Source organism: Schistocerca americana, chromosome 1 (genome assembly GCF_021461395.2).
Source record: "Schistocerca americana isolate TAMUIC-IGC-003095 chromosome 1, iqSchAmer2.1, whole genome shotgun sequence".
Taxonomy (NCBI): Eukaryota; Metazoa; Arthropoda; class Insecta; order Orthoptera; family Acrididae; genus Schistocerca; species Schistocerca americana.
The window spans coordinates 185,166,885-185,183,728 of record NC_060119.1 but is presented as its reverse complement, the minus strand read 5'-3'; the positions used below and the strand labels follow the sequence as shown (position 1 = coordinate 185,183,728).

Genomic DNA, 16,844 nt, shown 5'->3' with positions numbered 1-16,844 from the left:
TTGTTTCATTTAATGATCGGTTCAGTTGGACCAGAGGACCCTCGTCATTATGGAGCCACCACCTGTTTGCACAGTGCCTTGTTGACAACTTGGGTCCACAGCTTCGTGGGCTCTGTGCCATTCTCGAGCGCTACCAACAGCTCTTGCCAATCGAAACACGGACTCATGTGACCAGGTAATGGTTTTCCCGTCGCCTAGGATTCAACCGATATGGTCACGAGCCCAGGAGAGGTGCTGCAGGCAGTGTCGTGCAGAGCATCAAAGGCACTCGTGTCGGTCGTCTAGTGGCATAGCCCATTGACGCCGAATTTTGCCGCACTGTTCTAACGGGCACGTTCGACGCACGTCTGGCATTGATGTCTGCGTTTATTTCATACAGTGTTGATTGCCTGTTTGCACTGGCAATTCTACGCAAACGCCGCTGCCCTCTGTCGTTAATTGAAGGCCATCGGCCATGGCGTTGTCCTTGGTGAGAGATAATGCCTGAAATTTGGTATTCTTGGCACACTCTTGACGCTGTGGTTCTCGGAATACTGAATTGCCTTATGATTTCAGAAATGGCGTGCGCCATGCTTCTAGCTCCAACTGCCGTTCCGCGTTCAAAGTTCGGCAGTTCCCGTCGTGCGGCTATAATCACGTTGGAAACCTATTCACATGAATAATCTGCGTGGAAATGACAGCTCCGCCAATGCACTGCCCTTTTGTACCTCTTGTACCCGAAACAACCGTCATCTGTACGTGTTCATATCGCTATCCCATGTCTTTTGTCACCTCAGTGTATATTACCACTATACACTACTAGTACTGTGAAATTGTCACTGCATCTCCAAGTCCTGTTCATTGCACGTACAATAATCTTTACCGTGTCAGAATGGATTTTTTATTTTGTAGCAGGATGAATGAGGTGTAAAGGCCTGAGTAACAGTCGTACTCTGTAAACCACTGTGATGCGCGTGGTAGGTGAAAGTTCCCATCAAGAGCACCCATGCAGTAGTTTGTGGGGGAAACGGGCGGGGCGGGGGGGGGGGGGGGGGGGCGCAAGACCTGAGAGAATAGGCGCACTTGGTTCCCATTGTAAAAGGACGTAGCCAAAGAGGGGGTCACGGAGGTCCGGACCTTCACCTTCCTTCACCGAATTAAAATTACATACGACCCTGCTGCCGTGTACTGAAACTATTAAACTAAAAGATATCTTGATTTTCTATCATACGATGAAAAAGGAATACGCAGTATTGATACTCAACAAGGCGAATGATAGTTTAAATCTATCTCTCTCTCTGTCGATAGAACTACAGGCTATTGTCCATCACAGCCAAGACCAACTACTGTACTTTGGTCGCCTTCCTTTAGCTGATTGTTGGGTTTCATTAATCAGTTCAGTTTGCACTTGCAGTTGAATTTAATTAAGTACCATAGTTTCTGTGTTGTGTGCTGTTGTGACAGTTTCTAATTATGGACAAGTTTGTAGCAGGAAAAAAGCAGTAGACCGATCTAGATTCGTCCGTCCACTAGCGAATGTTGAGTATCGATATTGCGTATTCCTCTTTCGTCGTATGATAACATATCAAGATTTATTTTAGTTTAATAGTTTCAGTACACGGCAGCTAGGTCGTATGTAATTTCATTTCGGTGAAGGAAGGTGAGGGTCTGGACCTTCGTGACCTCTCTTTGGCTACGTCCTTGTACTCTAAAACGTATTTACGCTCTTCTAATACTATAATATTGAAGCCAGGAATTTCATAAACAGTTAACTCTTAAAATATGCGTGCATTCAAGCACTATCAAATGACCAAACACGCTCAAACGACCAAACATGCGCTTGTTGGTTGACTGAGTCAACCAGAGTTCACTTTTTGGCTCTGAATTCTAATTACTCGTCGTTGGACTGCTGGCGGTTCCACCTGTGACCAAGTTGGACATCTCTTAGTCATCTGATTGTTGGTAAAGTTGTAGGGAGAAGGCGTTAGGAATAATTGCAGCTTATCCTTGTTCGCGCTGTGTTGAATGTGCAGAGTCAACCACGCGACCACTAATGTAATTAATTTTTTTATTAATTATTTATACCATCGTTTTTATGAGTTGAAAGTGAGTTTCATTTTTGAGTGTAATTTTAGGGCTTGTTTAAAAAAAAAGGATTGCCAAAGGACGAGATTGAAAAGCTTCTAAATGACAATTCCGACGAGAGAGAGTATTCTGAATTTGACTTGTCCGACGGGGAGGAAGAACAAATACGAGACTGCGATCACAACAGTGAAGGAGAAATAGAACCGAATCCTTTAGAGAGAAATGAACATAAAAGGAAGAGGAAGTGCAACGTCATGAAAAAGATGAATGAAATTACAATTAAACCCAGACCATTAGCTGCTTACAGGCGTTGATAAATATCAACGGGGACAGTGGAAAGTGTGTCCCCCGACCGAGACTATAACCCGGGATCTCCTGCTTGCATGGCAGACACTGTATCTGATTGAGCCGTAGAGGGGGCAGAGGATAGTGCGACTGCAGGGACTTAGCTCTGGCACCCGTGAGACACACACTTCCCTCCTACTGTCTACACACTACCTTTGTAGCGCCCCTGCCCGCTATACTCATTACTCCTGGCAGTCTGTCTTCCGATTCCCGTAAGAGTTTGAGCAATGTGAGTGCATCCGCACTGAAGATAATCATTGGCCGGTAAGCCTTATCTGTGTGAAGATGGTGATGCTGACGATATTTTGGTTTGTGGGTCTTTCATTGGTAAATAAGGTAAAATTAAGTGGTTCAAGGAAAGTGTTATAGCCAAAACAGCAAAAATCCCCTCAAAAAATGTAATAGAAATCTTTCATGGTCCAAAGAGGTCTACTAAGGTCATTACACAGGAAGTGACGGCGTTCAGAAATGTTGTTATTGAGAACATGATTGATTCACTCATGGAATACACCAACTTGCAAATTAGAAACCTAATATCACAAAGCAAGTATTCTAGAGAGAGGGATGTAAAGGAGACTTGGAGGAAAGAGATTTGTGCTCTTATTGGACCTTTTGATTGGCTTGAAGGGTGGAAATAAGACAAAAGTTGAACACCTTTGGAGTAGTAATGGCACACTCTGGTATGATTATTCTCAAAGCTTGTATGTCACACAGATGGGTCTTATTTCTCCTCAGAAGTGAGAGATTTGATGACAAAGTGACAAGAACGCAAAAACGTGAGAAAGATAAATTAGCAGCGATCAGACCACATTTGGAACAATTTGTTACAAATTTTAAGGAAAGCTATAATTTGGGGGAGTTTGCAACCGTAGATGAGATGCTGATACCTTTTAGAGGAAGATGTTCGTTCGTTCAGTACGTACAAACCACCCAAGTATGGTGTGAAATTCTTTGCTATTTGCGATCCCAAAACAGTCTACACCACATCACTTAGGTTATGTTGTGGAACACAACCAGATGGCTCGTACAAGGTATCAAATAAACCATACGATATTGTACATTGACTGAGGGAAACTTGAACGGATCCAATCGGAATACTGTTTTTGATAATTGGTACACTAGTTATCCCTGGCAATCTCACTTATATAGAAACACATCACTTGGTGGTTTGGGGGGGGGGGGGGGGGAGGAGAAGAGAGAAAGCTAAAATTCCTTCGGAATTGTTACTCCTGAAATCAGGAATATTGGGTCATCACTCTTTGGATACCATAAAGAAATCGCAATGGTGTCATATGTGCCCAAAAAAAGTGTTGATCTGCTTAGGACCATACACATTGAAGGCACAATTTAACAAAATGCCAGAGTTGGTCACTTACTATAGGCCTCAACCACTTCCTTCTGAATTCCTTTCTTCCTGAACATACGTCAATTCCCTTAAGGATGCAGCCTCTCTGCTTAAACGAGAACAGGTACATCGAAGGCAAGCCTAACATCTCCTTGGTTACTTCCGGCGCTGGAAGCCATAAGATAAATAAATAATAGTTCCAATTCTCCTCATTTAGATCCATGCGTCTGTCCGCCGGAAAATTCTTTAACGCAGAAAGTGATCTTTCCACATTGAAAGAGATGATGGATGCATACTTAAATCAGAAAATTTGGGGAAGTGTAAGGTTGAATAATTCCAGATCTTGTGCATTTTCGCCAACAAGAATTGTTCTAGCTTCTCTATTCCAGCAGCGCTGTCTGTAATAATCACGGTGTCGAACAAAATTCGCGCTCGTCCGTCCTCAATCACTTCCTCATCTCGAATCCAAATTTTAAGAAAAGTGTAAAATGGTCTTAAGATTGGAGCTTTACTGCTTCTTAGTGGTTTGTCAAAATACAGCAATCCTAAGCAATGCTTTGTGAAAATTTCGAGATCATTGTCGAATAAAATGTTTTGTCTTTCTTCATGGAAATTTTGGGACTATATGGAAAAACATGAGTCGTTTTAAGTTCCTACTTCAGAAATCATGCATTAGGATCTCTTACTCATTGCGTACGGAATGCGGGAAGTAGGATACTTAGAAGCCAGTAATATTTTTAGAGATTCATCATTTAATACTGATTCGTAAAATTTTGTTCGTATGATTTGGTGGGCTGTATAGTTGGCAAATCCGTTTGTTACGCAGTAGAGCAACGAACGATGCTGGGTGCGTTTAGGTCATATTAAACTAGCATACTTCTTTGTCAGAGTTGTGTGTCACATATTTATGTCAAAGAAATTTGACAGCGTAATAGGGAATTTTGTCAAATCTCGCCTTTCGTTCAAAGAAATATTGACCAATCTAGGGCCTCACCGTAGGTTTGAGTATCAAAGTCGTGACTGTGGTAACTGAGAAATTTAACCACTAGGAGCGCTGGTACCGCTACATCTATTTGACGTCTCTGTAGTGTGTTTGTAAACATGACTTCACCGTTTCGTTGGTGTGTTGCTTCGACTCTTTTTTAATTACCTTTCTTCGATTGGGATGAGCAAGGGGCACAACACATGCTATCAATCGTGTGCTGATTGGCAGGTATAACATGGCTGCAGGCGACTTCATATCCACTATTACACCTACATCTGGAAACATTCAGGCAGCTTTTCAGGAAGCTGGGGTGGAGGAGGTGGTCATACTCTAAAATGTTTTTTTTCTTAGCTTTCCATTCTACTTTGTATATTTTTGAACTCTGGCTGCCACAAGTTAAAAAGTGCTTCATTGGTTTCGTACTTTTTATTAATTTTGCAATTGTTGGAACACTAGTATACTATTTTTGAATAATTTAATTAATAAACATTTATTTTCCTTTACATATTTCTCCTGCAATGCTTTATAGATCACTGCTTACGTTTCTGGAACTATTTTGGTTAATGTGCACTGTGATATTCGAGTGGTGTATTGTAAATCAGAGTAGCTCTCTTCTGTATCAAGAATTCGCATTTTTATGATTAGCCTGTCATCTATACAGAATTTCTCAAGCGAGTATTCTGTTTCGTAAAATGAGAAGCCACTTTACCCAGCAAACACTGAAATGCACTCTCATCCTTTCGTAAGTAATTTACGTAAGATTTGACGTCCTCTGCTTGTAGCTGTCGTAACAAATTTTGCTGAATGCTTTTATTATCTCGACATAAAACTCGAGACTTCACCCATGTACGTTGCCCTTTTTCCGCCCTTCTCTTCGAAATGCACACACAATAAAATTGTGGTACAAGCAACTGCAACTCGTAAAAAGAAGTTGTTGTTGTACGCAGTCTTGAACTTTGACGATAAATATGATGAGTGTGTCATTCCCCTTATAGCGTAACGTCAAAAGAAATCTTTCAATAAGAGTTGGGGTGGTTACTGAAAGCTTCATGTCTTGCTCCCTTTAACAGCCAAACATGTTTCATTTACGTCTCTGTTCAGTGCTTCGTTTTAAGCCTAATGTGCAGTTGTCGCTGTTTCTTTAGACCTGCTTTACAGATGCTGTTTCACCACAAAACGTTGTACTAGGTTCATATCCATTCAGTGTATGCTGAATTATTTTTATTAACTTGAGAAACAGTTCCTTTACATTCTCGAGCCCAGATCTAAAGTTTTCGATTTCTTTCTTGAAATTTGATACTACTGCCTCTTTACCTATTTAATTGAACATGTAAATCATTCTGCTTGTTATAGTTAATCATTTTCCTTTCGTAATCATTGTTTCTACGACCACCCCACTGTCACTGATAAGTTTTGTCGTGGACATCCTAAAAGGGACCAGGTCCCTTTTTTTTGCCATTAGGTCTAATGTATTTCCTTCATGAGTGGGCTTGCAAACTGTTGTTCTAAGTAGTTCTCAAAAAAGCATTTAATATTGTTTCACAGAATGTCTTGTCACACACCACTTACGAACCTGTAATTATCCCAGTTGATTGGGAAATAACATGAGATTCCTGCGGTGATGACGGCCTGCCTCGCAACAGCGAAAAAAGTCATCGTGGCAGGGAAGAACTAAGCATTCTGGATATTATTGGTATTCTCGCATAACACGCCTTAAGAGACTCGCCCAGATAAATATTCACATCAGTATATGTCATGGCCCTGTGTATTAAAATATCAAGATGTTTATCAATAATAGTATGTATTACTTAAACTCAGAAGGAGCAACACCCAATAGAGAGATTCGTACATAAATAAGTAACAGTACGGTACCTGAAGGATGCAGTTCCACAGGTTACTTCTGTGAGCCATAAAAAAGAAACTTGGTGGATTTGTGTGTTTAACCATTTTTATAAGACTTCTAGTCTCTCAGATACAACCTTGGCACAGGTTCATCAATGATGTCTTTGTAGTTTGGACACTTAGTGGATGACGACTTTTCCGAATGGTCACCTCCTTTCCCAAATTACCGTATCCACCTCCGCCTTCCTCATTCTGAAATCGTTTGTTGGCCTCCCACCCACACTTGTGCTGAAGCAATCTAATAAGAAACAATATATCCACTAAAACTGCTACCAACCCTTCCCTAGTCTGGTGCTTACTTCTCTTCAGCGAAGGTATCCTTGGTAAAAGAATCGGTTCTTTACGTTGATCCTTCAACACATATACAAATAACTTCTCTCAGGCCTTGCTCTTCAACTGCTATTCCAGTGACACAATCTAAAAACAAATTTCCCAGGCTGTCTTCTCGTTGCCACTGAAGTATCTACTTCCAAACGATAACAAAGCATATTCTCATGACCTAATACCATCCTTCCTGGGATTCGACATATGATGCTGCAAGCGAATGGAGGTACAAAAAGAAGTGATTTGTCAAGCTACAAACTTGAAGCCTACGTCCGCTGTCCTAAGAAGCCCAAAACATTAGGCTCACCGCATTCATATCTCCGTGGTTCACCGCGATGGTACTTCCCCGCGACGTCACTTTGACATGCCCTTACCCAGTTTCGGCCATGATGAGTGCTTTGATTTTGTGGAAACTTAGTTCTTTCATCGAAAATGCGAGCTTGCCTTGTTTCTGGGTGTACTAATCGGTCCGATCGAAATCTTAAGTTTAAAGGAATCATACTTTATTCATAAGTGGAGGCGTTCAAACAATATTTTCTTTCTTTTACATCAACTATGGCGCGCTGTTTACTTTTATGGTAGTGGTTTTATTTCTGTATTTTGATTTTGACCTTGCCTTTCTTTACTCAAGCGTCCATTTTTTCTCTTCTTTCCTGTGTTTCTCATTGACTTTCAAATCGCAAGTACTCGGACATCCGAGCGCACTGTATCAACGATGCCTCCGCACAACAGACGGCTACATAGCGGCTCTGATTGCTGGGCGCAGGATCTCATTCATGCCTTTCATTCCTCCCGTCAACAATTATGCGCTGTTCACATTTCCTCTCCCACAAGAAGAGTCTTGCTAGAACAGCCGGAGACAGTGGTCATGTATGTTGGGCTTTCGTGGGTATGACTGTATGAATGTTTATCTGTGCTTTGCTTCTTTTTCCGAAGAAGGTTTTCCCGAAGAACTTACGTGAACACACTTTTCGTCCTGCCTGCCTACTGCTCGGCATGTGAGTAACAATCTATCCGTTTCACATTATAGTAATTCCCTTATGAAGTTTGTTGTAAATGACCCACTACACATCTGTATGAACAGTGACGTCCATAATTAAAATACCAGAAGAAAAGAAGTGACATTCATTATGCCACATTAAGGTTGTACATGGCACAGACAGAGGTAAACTGCATTGAGACTAATGCACTGACAATCTAATGAAACAAGAACTCTGCTTTGCATGGAAGTATACCTTTATGCAGTTCTATTTATTTGACATTTCAGTAATCGTTTAATTTGTTGACATGCAGAAGATGCGATTACAGGCCTCGCTTCTATCCTTATTGCACACGTTTATGGGTTAGCAAAGACCACGTAGGTAAGAGTTATGATTTTTTTTTTTCCAAACAAGCATTGCTTTCGGAGTTCCAGCTTCATTTGTTATCGTTGCAGATAAAGTAAAAGAGGAATAAAATGCGTTACGGAAACATCCTTTTCACATCACATCCGTTTCTTCGTGGCTTTTCGAAATATATCAACGGGAAAAAGTTACATTAATGAGGCCAAATTTGTCGTAATGCAAGAGCAAATACGCACTCAACAACAGAAAAACATTCGAAATTGCCTTCCTTACATTCTGTTATTCATGTAAACTCTGTAATATTTAGCATTTAAAACAGCTGCTGCGTGCACACAACAGAAATAATGAGTAAGAAGCAATCACAAACATTAGTCTGCAAATGTTTTGGGCTATTTAACACAGTTAAACGGCGGCAGACCCTGCCCACTCTGGCTTCATAACAGTGAAAGTTTATAGCGCCATCGCCCCACCTCTTTTTTTATGTGTAAAAGCGAAAACTTTCCGTACTCAAGCCTGAATTGATGTCATCCGTCCCCAATACCCTTTCCATACCACACCTATCGTCATACATTGTCGCTCCCCCTCTCACATTCACAACATTTTTGTCAGTTGAAATGCAATAATTTTTGTTTCGGTTGCAATTAGGCATTGAAATAATTTCAGTGTCGACAAGTGAAAATTTGTGCTGGACTGGGACTCGAACCCACATTTCTTACTTCTCGCTAATAGTCGCCTTGACTGCCTAGGCAATCTGTACACGACGCCTGTCTGATCCAAATTCCCGTTTTGTCGCACACTACTGACATAGTGCCCTCCGTCCGTCATAGCTGTTGCTCGCCAGCATTTGCATTAGTACCGCAAGAGTTCGGGAGTGTGTGAATTTGCAACGAAGAGGCGTTCTGACTGTCAGGCGATGCTCGAAAGAACAGACACCATGGGTATATATGGCTTGACGGTCATAAGATCTCATGAGTGTGAATACACTCTCTCCCATGAGCTCTTGTGGGAGAGTACGACTGATAGGAGGCACCATGTCTGTAGTATGCGACAAGATAAGAATTTGGTTCAGACAGGAGTCGCGTCCAGGTAGCAAAGGCGATCAAAGTGACCTTGGTGAGAAGCGGGAAATCGGGGTTCAAGTAATTGTCCAGCACAAATTTTCGCCTGTCGCCACTGAAATTATTTCCATGCCCAATTGTAACCAAGTCAGAAATTATTTCATTTATTACATACGGTATATGAGTATACACGGCTGCAGGATCATGAACGGTGTCTGTTGTTTTGGGCATGTGCAGAAGAACAGACACCGCACATATATATAAATTCTTGCCAGATCTTACTACATTCTTGGACCACCGTTCTTCCTCCAAGATTCCCAGATCTGTGGTTGTCCCTTTTGTAAACTATGCCCCATCCACCCAGCCAGTGGCAAAATGCATAACTCTATAAGACATGAAATATCAGTAGGCATTAGCGATCTTTCTGTTCAACACTTCAGTAATTAAGAACTTTAATCCACGTGGAATATTTGCATTATTAGCATTGAAGAAGTATTTAATACTCTGTCCTATTTTTCTTCTCAACTGTTGGCACTACAGTTAAGTGCGGTCGGTTCGGAAGAAATTGGCATTGTTGGTTTTAGTATTCTTCTGAAAATGGAGGGAGTGGCGTGTACCAGCAGTTACAAGAAGAAAAGGGTGAAACATTCTTAGGAATATCAAGGAAATATTGTGAAGAAAGCCAAAATTCGCGGAGAGGAACACGTGAGTTATAGAGGCAAAGCAATTCCGAAAAATGTGTGTCCGCAAGTGTCGATATTTTCTGCACATGGAATGCAAAGATGACCAGTACCTTTCTATGCAAGGACTGGTCATGTCTAGTGATGTTAAAAAAACACCGCCGAAGAAGTGAGAAGGGGTGCAGGCGTGAAAAATCTTTTAGCTACTGTGTCCTCGTTGGAGACATACGATTTGAGCCATATAGAAAAGATTTTCTAAGTGGGCCTATTTGTGCAATAACTCATGGTAGAGTTAAAAGAATTCGCAAACTACTGTGTAATGGACAGACACCGAAAGACAGAAGAGGGAAATGTAAGAGTGTTAATGTTATGCCGTCAGAGGAAATTGTCAAAATTACAGATAACATCAGATCGTTCCCCATTAAGGAAAGTCATTATGGTAGCCGCACTATGCACTACGTTGACTGTGAACTGTTTGTGAAAAGAATGCACCAACTTTTTATTGCCAAACAATCTCGCCATTGAAATACTACTATAATGTTTTTCGTGAAAACTTTTCACTTGCTTGCCGAGGACCGAAAGTTAGACACTTGCTGCACCTGCGAAGAGTTGACGTTAAAGATTAAGTTAAAAACAAAAAATGAGGTAGCAAAATGAGCAGCAGTAGCCGAGAAGATTGTCTACGAGTGAAGATCCAAGGTGGTTTCATGATGCTCTGCAAGTTGGGAAAAGACCGTTTGAGACTAATCCTATACCTACTGCTTGTGGTTTAGACTACACGCAAAATATTCGACTTCCTCGTGTCCTGGTGCAGGAGCTGTTCTACTTGCGCCAGCTGACTGTTGCAGTATTTTGTATACATAATCTGCATACAAGGTCATCTCTTTTTTTTATCTCTGTCTCGAAGGGAATGTAAAGAAAAGATCCAATGAAGTATGTATTTTTTCTATTAAGCTACATCAAAGACCATATAGCCCAGGAAGTGAAAAACTTACTTCTGTTTTCTGATAACTGCTCGGGGAAGAACAAACACAACACAATGATGCGTCTGCATTTGGCTCTTATGGAGTTAGACCGATTTGGGAAGATTGAACATTTTTACCTTATCCGCAGTCATTCATTCCTGCCATATGATAGGATATTTGGGGTAATAAAGAGAGCTTTCAAGAAAGTAAAGAGAATGTACATAATCCATGGGTTAATGGAGCTTATAGTAACTGCAAACTGTAAATTTCATCATGCAATTGGTGGATGGAGGTGAAATAGTAGACTTCAAGAAGTGGTGGCCACCAATTTATAAGATGACTTGCATTTCTATTGAAATGTCGAAATGAGATACTCCAAGGGCTGATAAGGTACCACTAAATATTTCAAAGTTTCATCATTTCTGTTATAAATCATCAATGCTAGGATTTATGGAAGCAATACAATTAATTAATGCGCTTCAGACCAGTAACTTCTCCTTGAAATTTGACCAAAAGAAGCAACCACAGTTGCCAGATAAGTGTTAAAAGGATACGAAAGTGCCTGTTGTTGTGAAGAAAATGGAAGACATTAAACAATGTGTATAATTTGTTCCTGACAGTGAAAGTATGCCATCCTTACGGATGAAATATTAACTTGACCTACAGCAAATATGCAAGAAACATTGGGTGGACTTCTCTACTGTAAACATTAAATACTATTTTGTTTTGTTTCTTGTTTTTTTCCTTTTGTAAACAGTTTAATCAGCAAAAGCATTCAAATGTGTTGTATTACAGCTCTGCAATAAACATAAGAACAGTGTATTGTATTCTAGATAAAAATACTTTATTTGTTTTGGTATTTTTTGAAATTTTTCTTATCAAATGCATTGATTGCAAGAACAATCTAAATCCACAACATAAAAAGTTTTTTGTAATGCAAACGGGTTAGCATGTAGGTGTGAGATGTTGACACTAAACCTGTTGAGTGCTACTTAAGGTTAAGTTTCACCTTATTCTAATAATTTATGTAGTAGGCTACTTATATTGTTTTTCTCACGTTCCTTGAAAGGTGCTGAATGTGACTTAAGTTGTTTTGTGATCGGCAAGTCATTTATAAAATATCACAACTACTGGGTCTTCAGTGATACAACACATACATACAGTTTGTGTGTCTGACTTGAAAATCTACAGCTGAGAGTGCTCGCGTGTACAGCATACAGTCATGTTCTTCATTTTCTGTGCATGTGGATCCTGTGTTAGCCATGCAGTGATACTGCTGGATGGAGAGAAAAGATGGTTGTCAAGTTCACTAAAGCAAAGTTGAGACTGGTGTTATTACTCAAATTTTGCATTTCTGTATTAACAATTTTTAAGGCTTACGAAATGATTTAGTTGTGTGTGAAAATAATTCACCAGCGTACAAAGATGAGAAAAATTCTTTGTCCTCAGCAGAATTGTCAGATGCACCACAAGGTGGCAAGCTTTACATGAGGATGGCATCCACATTTTTCAAGTACTTGTAAGTGGAAGCCTTAGAGTTCTGCAATAGATGACGTAATTTACAAATTGTCAGAAAGATTTGCATTAGTCCTCACCAACCTACCATATTGTACATAGTAAACTACCCTTGGCGAAAGTGTTTAATTTATGTGCCTCATTGACAATGACCAACAAAACACAGTTGTTTTCTTTTGTTTCAGTTCAAACACTACAAGTGAATACCAATAATGCATCACTTGTAAAGTGCTTGTTGTAAGCAGAAGTCACTAACTGCCGTATCTGGCAAGAGTTGGGTGCTGCTAAAATTTCATGATTGGTGGACTGCATTGCAGATTCAATGAGATAGCTGTTTTGCTCATAATTAAAAGATTTCAGCTTGTGACAAAGGCCAACTTTGTTGTTATACTTTTTTTTTGCTAGTCATAATTAAATTTCCTTCCACTGATTGCATAAAATTATATTTACCTAATCAATGAAATTGAGAAATATCATGGCTAAATAAATGTCTGTCAGGTAAAGATGATCCAAACTTGAAAATAATAATTTTCTAAAACACATAGACCTTAACGTATGTCAGGCACAATCATTGGAACATTTCAAGAAAAAGGTGGAGCAACTTTCTGGGCATGTGCGCTGCGACTGCCTTTGCAGGACAGTCGTATTGTTGCATGGAAGTTCTGTCATGTGCTGCATAAGGTGCTGAGAGAAGGCCACCCGCAGGTTTTACCGTATTCACAACGTTACAGAGGGAAGATCGAGGACCTGGGGAAATATTGGGTGAGTAAATATTCTTTAGTAGAATTTTAGCAGCAATGTTTCCACCCATTTGGTTTGCTGTGCTCTTTTCATGAGTATTCCATTTGATTTCTTATGTTGTTCTTGTTCTGTGTAGTATAATATTAATTCTTGGTCTCCATGTATCTTAAAAATAAGCTTAATGATAAAAGCCAGAGTTTTGAGATACAGTGTAGGATGCAAACAATGCTACTTAAAGATTAACCATTAGTGTTTTCTGTTGCTCCTGATTTTGTGCAGGTCTAGATAGCTCAAGTTATATATTTCAGAAGTTGTGACAGCCACGGCATTATAGTTAGGTGGAGGGTGAACTAAAATATTTTGATTTTAAAGGCATTCCCTACATGTGGGTCAAATCATATATTAACGGTAGAAAACAGAGGGTGGTTAACAAATGGTATCACAAGAAATAAACTAAATTCAGCGTATGAAAATATTTGATATGGTGTCCTCCAATGTATGATGGTTGGGTGACCCCTGTTCATGGCCTAGATAATGATTTGGCAGGGCTATTGAAGGACTCTTGCTGATGACACAAGTTTAGTCCCACTGATAGAGGGCTCAAACACACCCATTCAAGATGGAGCCACACACCCATCCAAGATGCAGCCAGGAGAACAATAGAACAGGTATACAAATGGTTCACAGCAAGTAGCTTTAACTCTTACTCATACAAATCTTCACATTTCCAAACAAATAAAAGTGGCTTACAGGTGCTAGAAGAAGAGATCAATTGGCATGCGCTGGATGAGGCTCAGTTGCTGAAATTCATGGACATTCGGGTGGATAATAACCTGAGGTAGTAGAGTATTAACAAAGTGACAAGTTGACCAAAAATCTCAGTTCTTCTTGCTTTATGCTTAGAAATCTTTCTTGGAACCAAAAAGTATTCATTCACTGAAGTGTGCTGTAAGAAAATTAATAATCAAATACCTTGTAGAAGCCTCTACATTGTCTTCGGGTATCTTGAACTTGGAGTGCCAATACATTTACATTCTGATGGGGTTTTTGATTAAAAATGAGAGTGAATTTAGGATGAACTGTGCAGTTCACAACCACAACACTAAAAGTAATAATTGCCGTACTAGACTACCATACTAGGCCACCTGTCTAGGGTTCAGACTGAAGCTTTATATTCTATTGCGAAAGTCTGAAACAGGTGCTGACAAACATTGGACAAGAAATAGATAATTAGCAGATATTCAGAAACGTAGTGACTAGGTGACCCTGCCATATTAGCCATTCCTTCTATAGTTTGTCAGAGTATTTCAGTGCTCGTCTGTGAGTTTCAGTTTATGTTAATGTTGAAACTAAAGTATTTTTTTAACTTTTCAGTAATAGATAGTTAAAGTTGTTCCTGAAATCAGTCATGTCCCCCCCCCCCCCTCCCCCGCCCCAGTGGATGCTTGAGGAAAACAAACCATGTCCATATTCTCGCTTTTGAGAAAAATAAACATACAAAATCTTCTTTGTTACAAATAACACATGTAACATTCATTGAAACATTGTATTTGTTAGAATATAATTACCATTGCAGTTAAGGGACATCTGTCATTCAGTGTTTGCCATTATGGAAAAGAGTTCTGACTGAGTGTACAGATGCTGAGATTTTGAGCAAAACTGGGCCAAGTGCACACAATAAATTTTCATTGCAAGAAATTTATTTGTAAATACGTTCCACAAGCAACCTCCATAATGCTTTACAATTGTTAGATACGTATTGTAATTGGATAAATGTCCTAAACTCTCCCCCCCCCCCCTCCTTCTCTCTGCCCATCTCATCCTGTCCCCTCTCTTTGTCTATTTCCTCGTCCTTCACCCCTCTGTCCATCACATCCTTCCCTTCTCTCTGTCCATTTCCTCTCCGTCCTTTTACCACCTCAGACCTCGAGCCTTGTTTATTGTTGTTTGCAAAATAAACCTTAATGGTAATTGAAGGACTGGGTAAATCAGTTGGGATCATTGGTATATGGGATATGAGACACCCTTCTCCAGCTGCTGGATGTATATGGCCCACAATGATTCATTTTTTAGAAGTAGAGAAATCTGCTAACAGATGATTGATAAATAAACATTCCAGGCCTAGTTTCCCTGAAAGATCTCTGTCTCAGCTACAAGAAGCAAATATTGGGAATGGTCCATTTTTCTTTTTTTTTTTTTTTTGCACTCAAGCGGTCCATACCAGAACCATACTGACATGATCCTGTGCCCCTGGTAGAACTGTCAAAACTGCAACCTTACTTCCTCCTGTATTCAATTCCCTCAGCACAAAATTGGGCCATTTTGCAATTTGTGAGGTAGGTTTAACAAAACTGGAGCATTATGGGATAATACTACATAAATGAGCTGTATAGATAAAAACTATTGTACAGAACAATTTACTTGTATTACTGCAGCATATACAGTAAATTACAAATTGTACCAGTGTTCTAAAAAAGAGGAGAAAGTAAAATAAAATTTATGTTTACTGTACATAGATTTTAGTGTAATGTATAACATACATATTTTATTTGCTTTTCACAAATTATTAATAGCACATAAATTATTGATTGGAAATAAAAGAAAATGGTTGTATTTAAATGTTGAGAGCACATTCCTTTCTTGTTTTTGTTATACTTTTCATTGCCTTGCTTTGAGTGAAGCAAAATCATTGATTATTTTATTCAAATCATATTGAGCAGCTGTGTTATTTTCTATTGACAAGATAGCTGATTTTGACAATCTGCATCACCTATACTCGATCTTAAGTAGCTCTTCTAGTCATCTTTAATCTGCTGAAAGTACATTCACAAGATGCTACAGTCACTTCTTCAGGTGGGGGGGGGGGGGGGGGGGATTAATGAGAAGTTGTGCCAGTACTCCTCATGAGCCCTTCCAGCTGGAATTTAAAAGCTGCTCTTTTGCTACCTCAGCTGTATCATTGTTTCTGCTATATTTGACACAAAAATCAGCTGCTTTTTTTCTCGAAATGAAACACGGGAATCTCATTTAAGATGGTCCCAACACAAAATTAAAGTGAGATGAAATTGTGTGCTTTACATGAGATTTGTTTCCCATTTCTCTTATTTTATTCAATAATTTCAAGCACTCTACCTCAGATGGCTTCACTCCAGTCATCAGGTGGCAGAAACTGGCAAAAATCAGAAGTCTTCACTCAAATAGTGTATTTGCCTCAGAAATCACTCGCCAACCTTAGAGATCTTACTACATCATAGCGGAGTAGCAGCAGAAACTCCAGTGCTGGACATGAGCTAGTTCTGTAAGTGGCAGCTGAATAAATTAAGCATGCTATTGACACACATCCTCTGTGACATCTGTTTGGTAGTAGTCCTTTCTTTACGATGCTGCTTGGGTAGAATTAAACTATGACAACAGTGTGTTTCTTTTAGTCTCATGCCGAAGGAAAAGCTTCTTGTTGCAGGCAGAAGATAGGAACACATGAGACCAGAGAGCTTGTGTACCTTTGCCAGTTAATTGCAAAACTGTCATTCTTGTTTCAGAAACAGATAAGTTGTAACTTTATAATCTTACCCATTCA

At 39.7% G+C, this 16,844-nt stretch overlaps 1 protein-coding gene across 4 annotated transcripts in view; it reads left to right on the top strand.

Annotated features, from left to right (window-relative positions):
- Positions 1–16,844, top strand: part of LOC124553683 (huntingtin-interacting protein 1) — a 487,550-nt gene that overhangs the window by 376,547 nt on the left and 94,159 nt on the right. For all 4 annotated transcript variants that reach the window (XR_006968504.1, XR_006968171.1, XR_006968527.1 and 1 more), the window contains exon 3: positions 13,089–13,288. Coding sequence is in view for 1 of the 4 variants with exons in the window: in XM_047128283.1 (XP_046984239.1) it covers positions 13,089–13,288 (200 nt within the window). In the remaining 3 variants the exon portion in view is untranslated. The remainder of the gene's footprint in view (positions 1–13,088; positions 13,289–16,844) is intronic.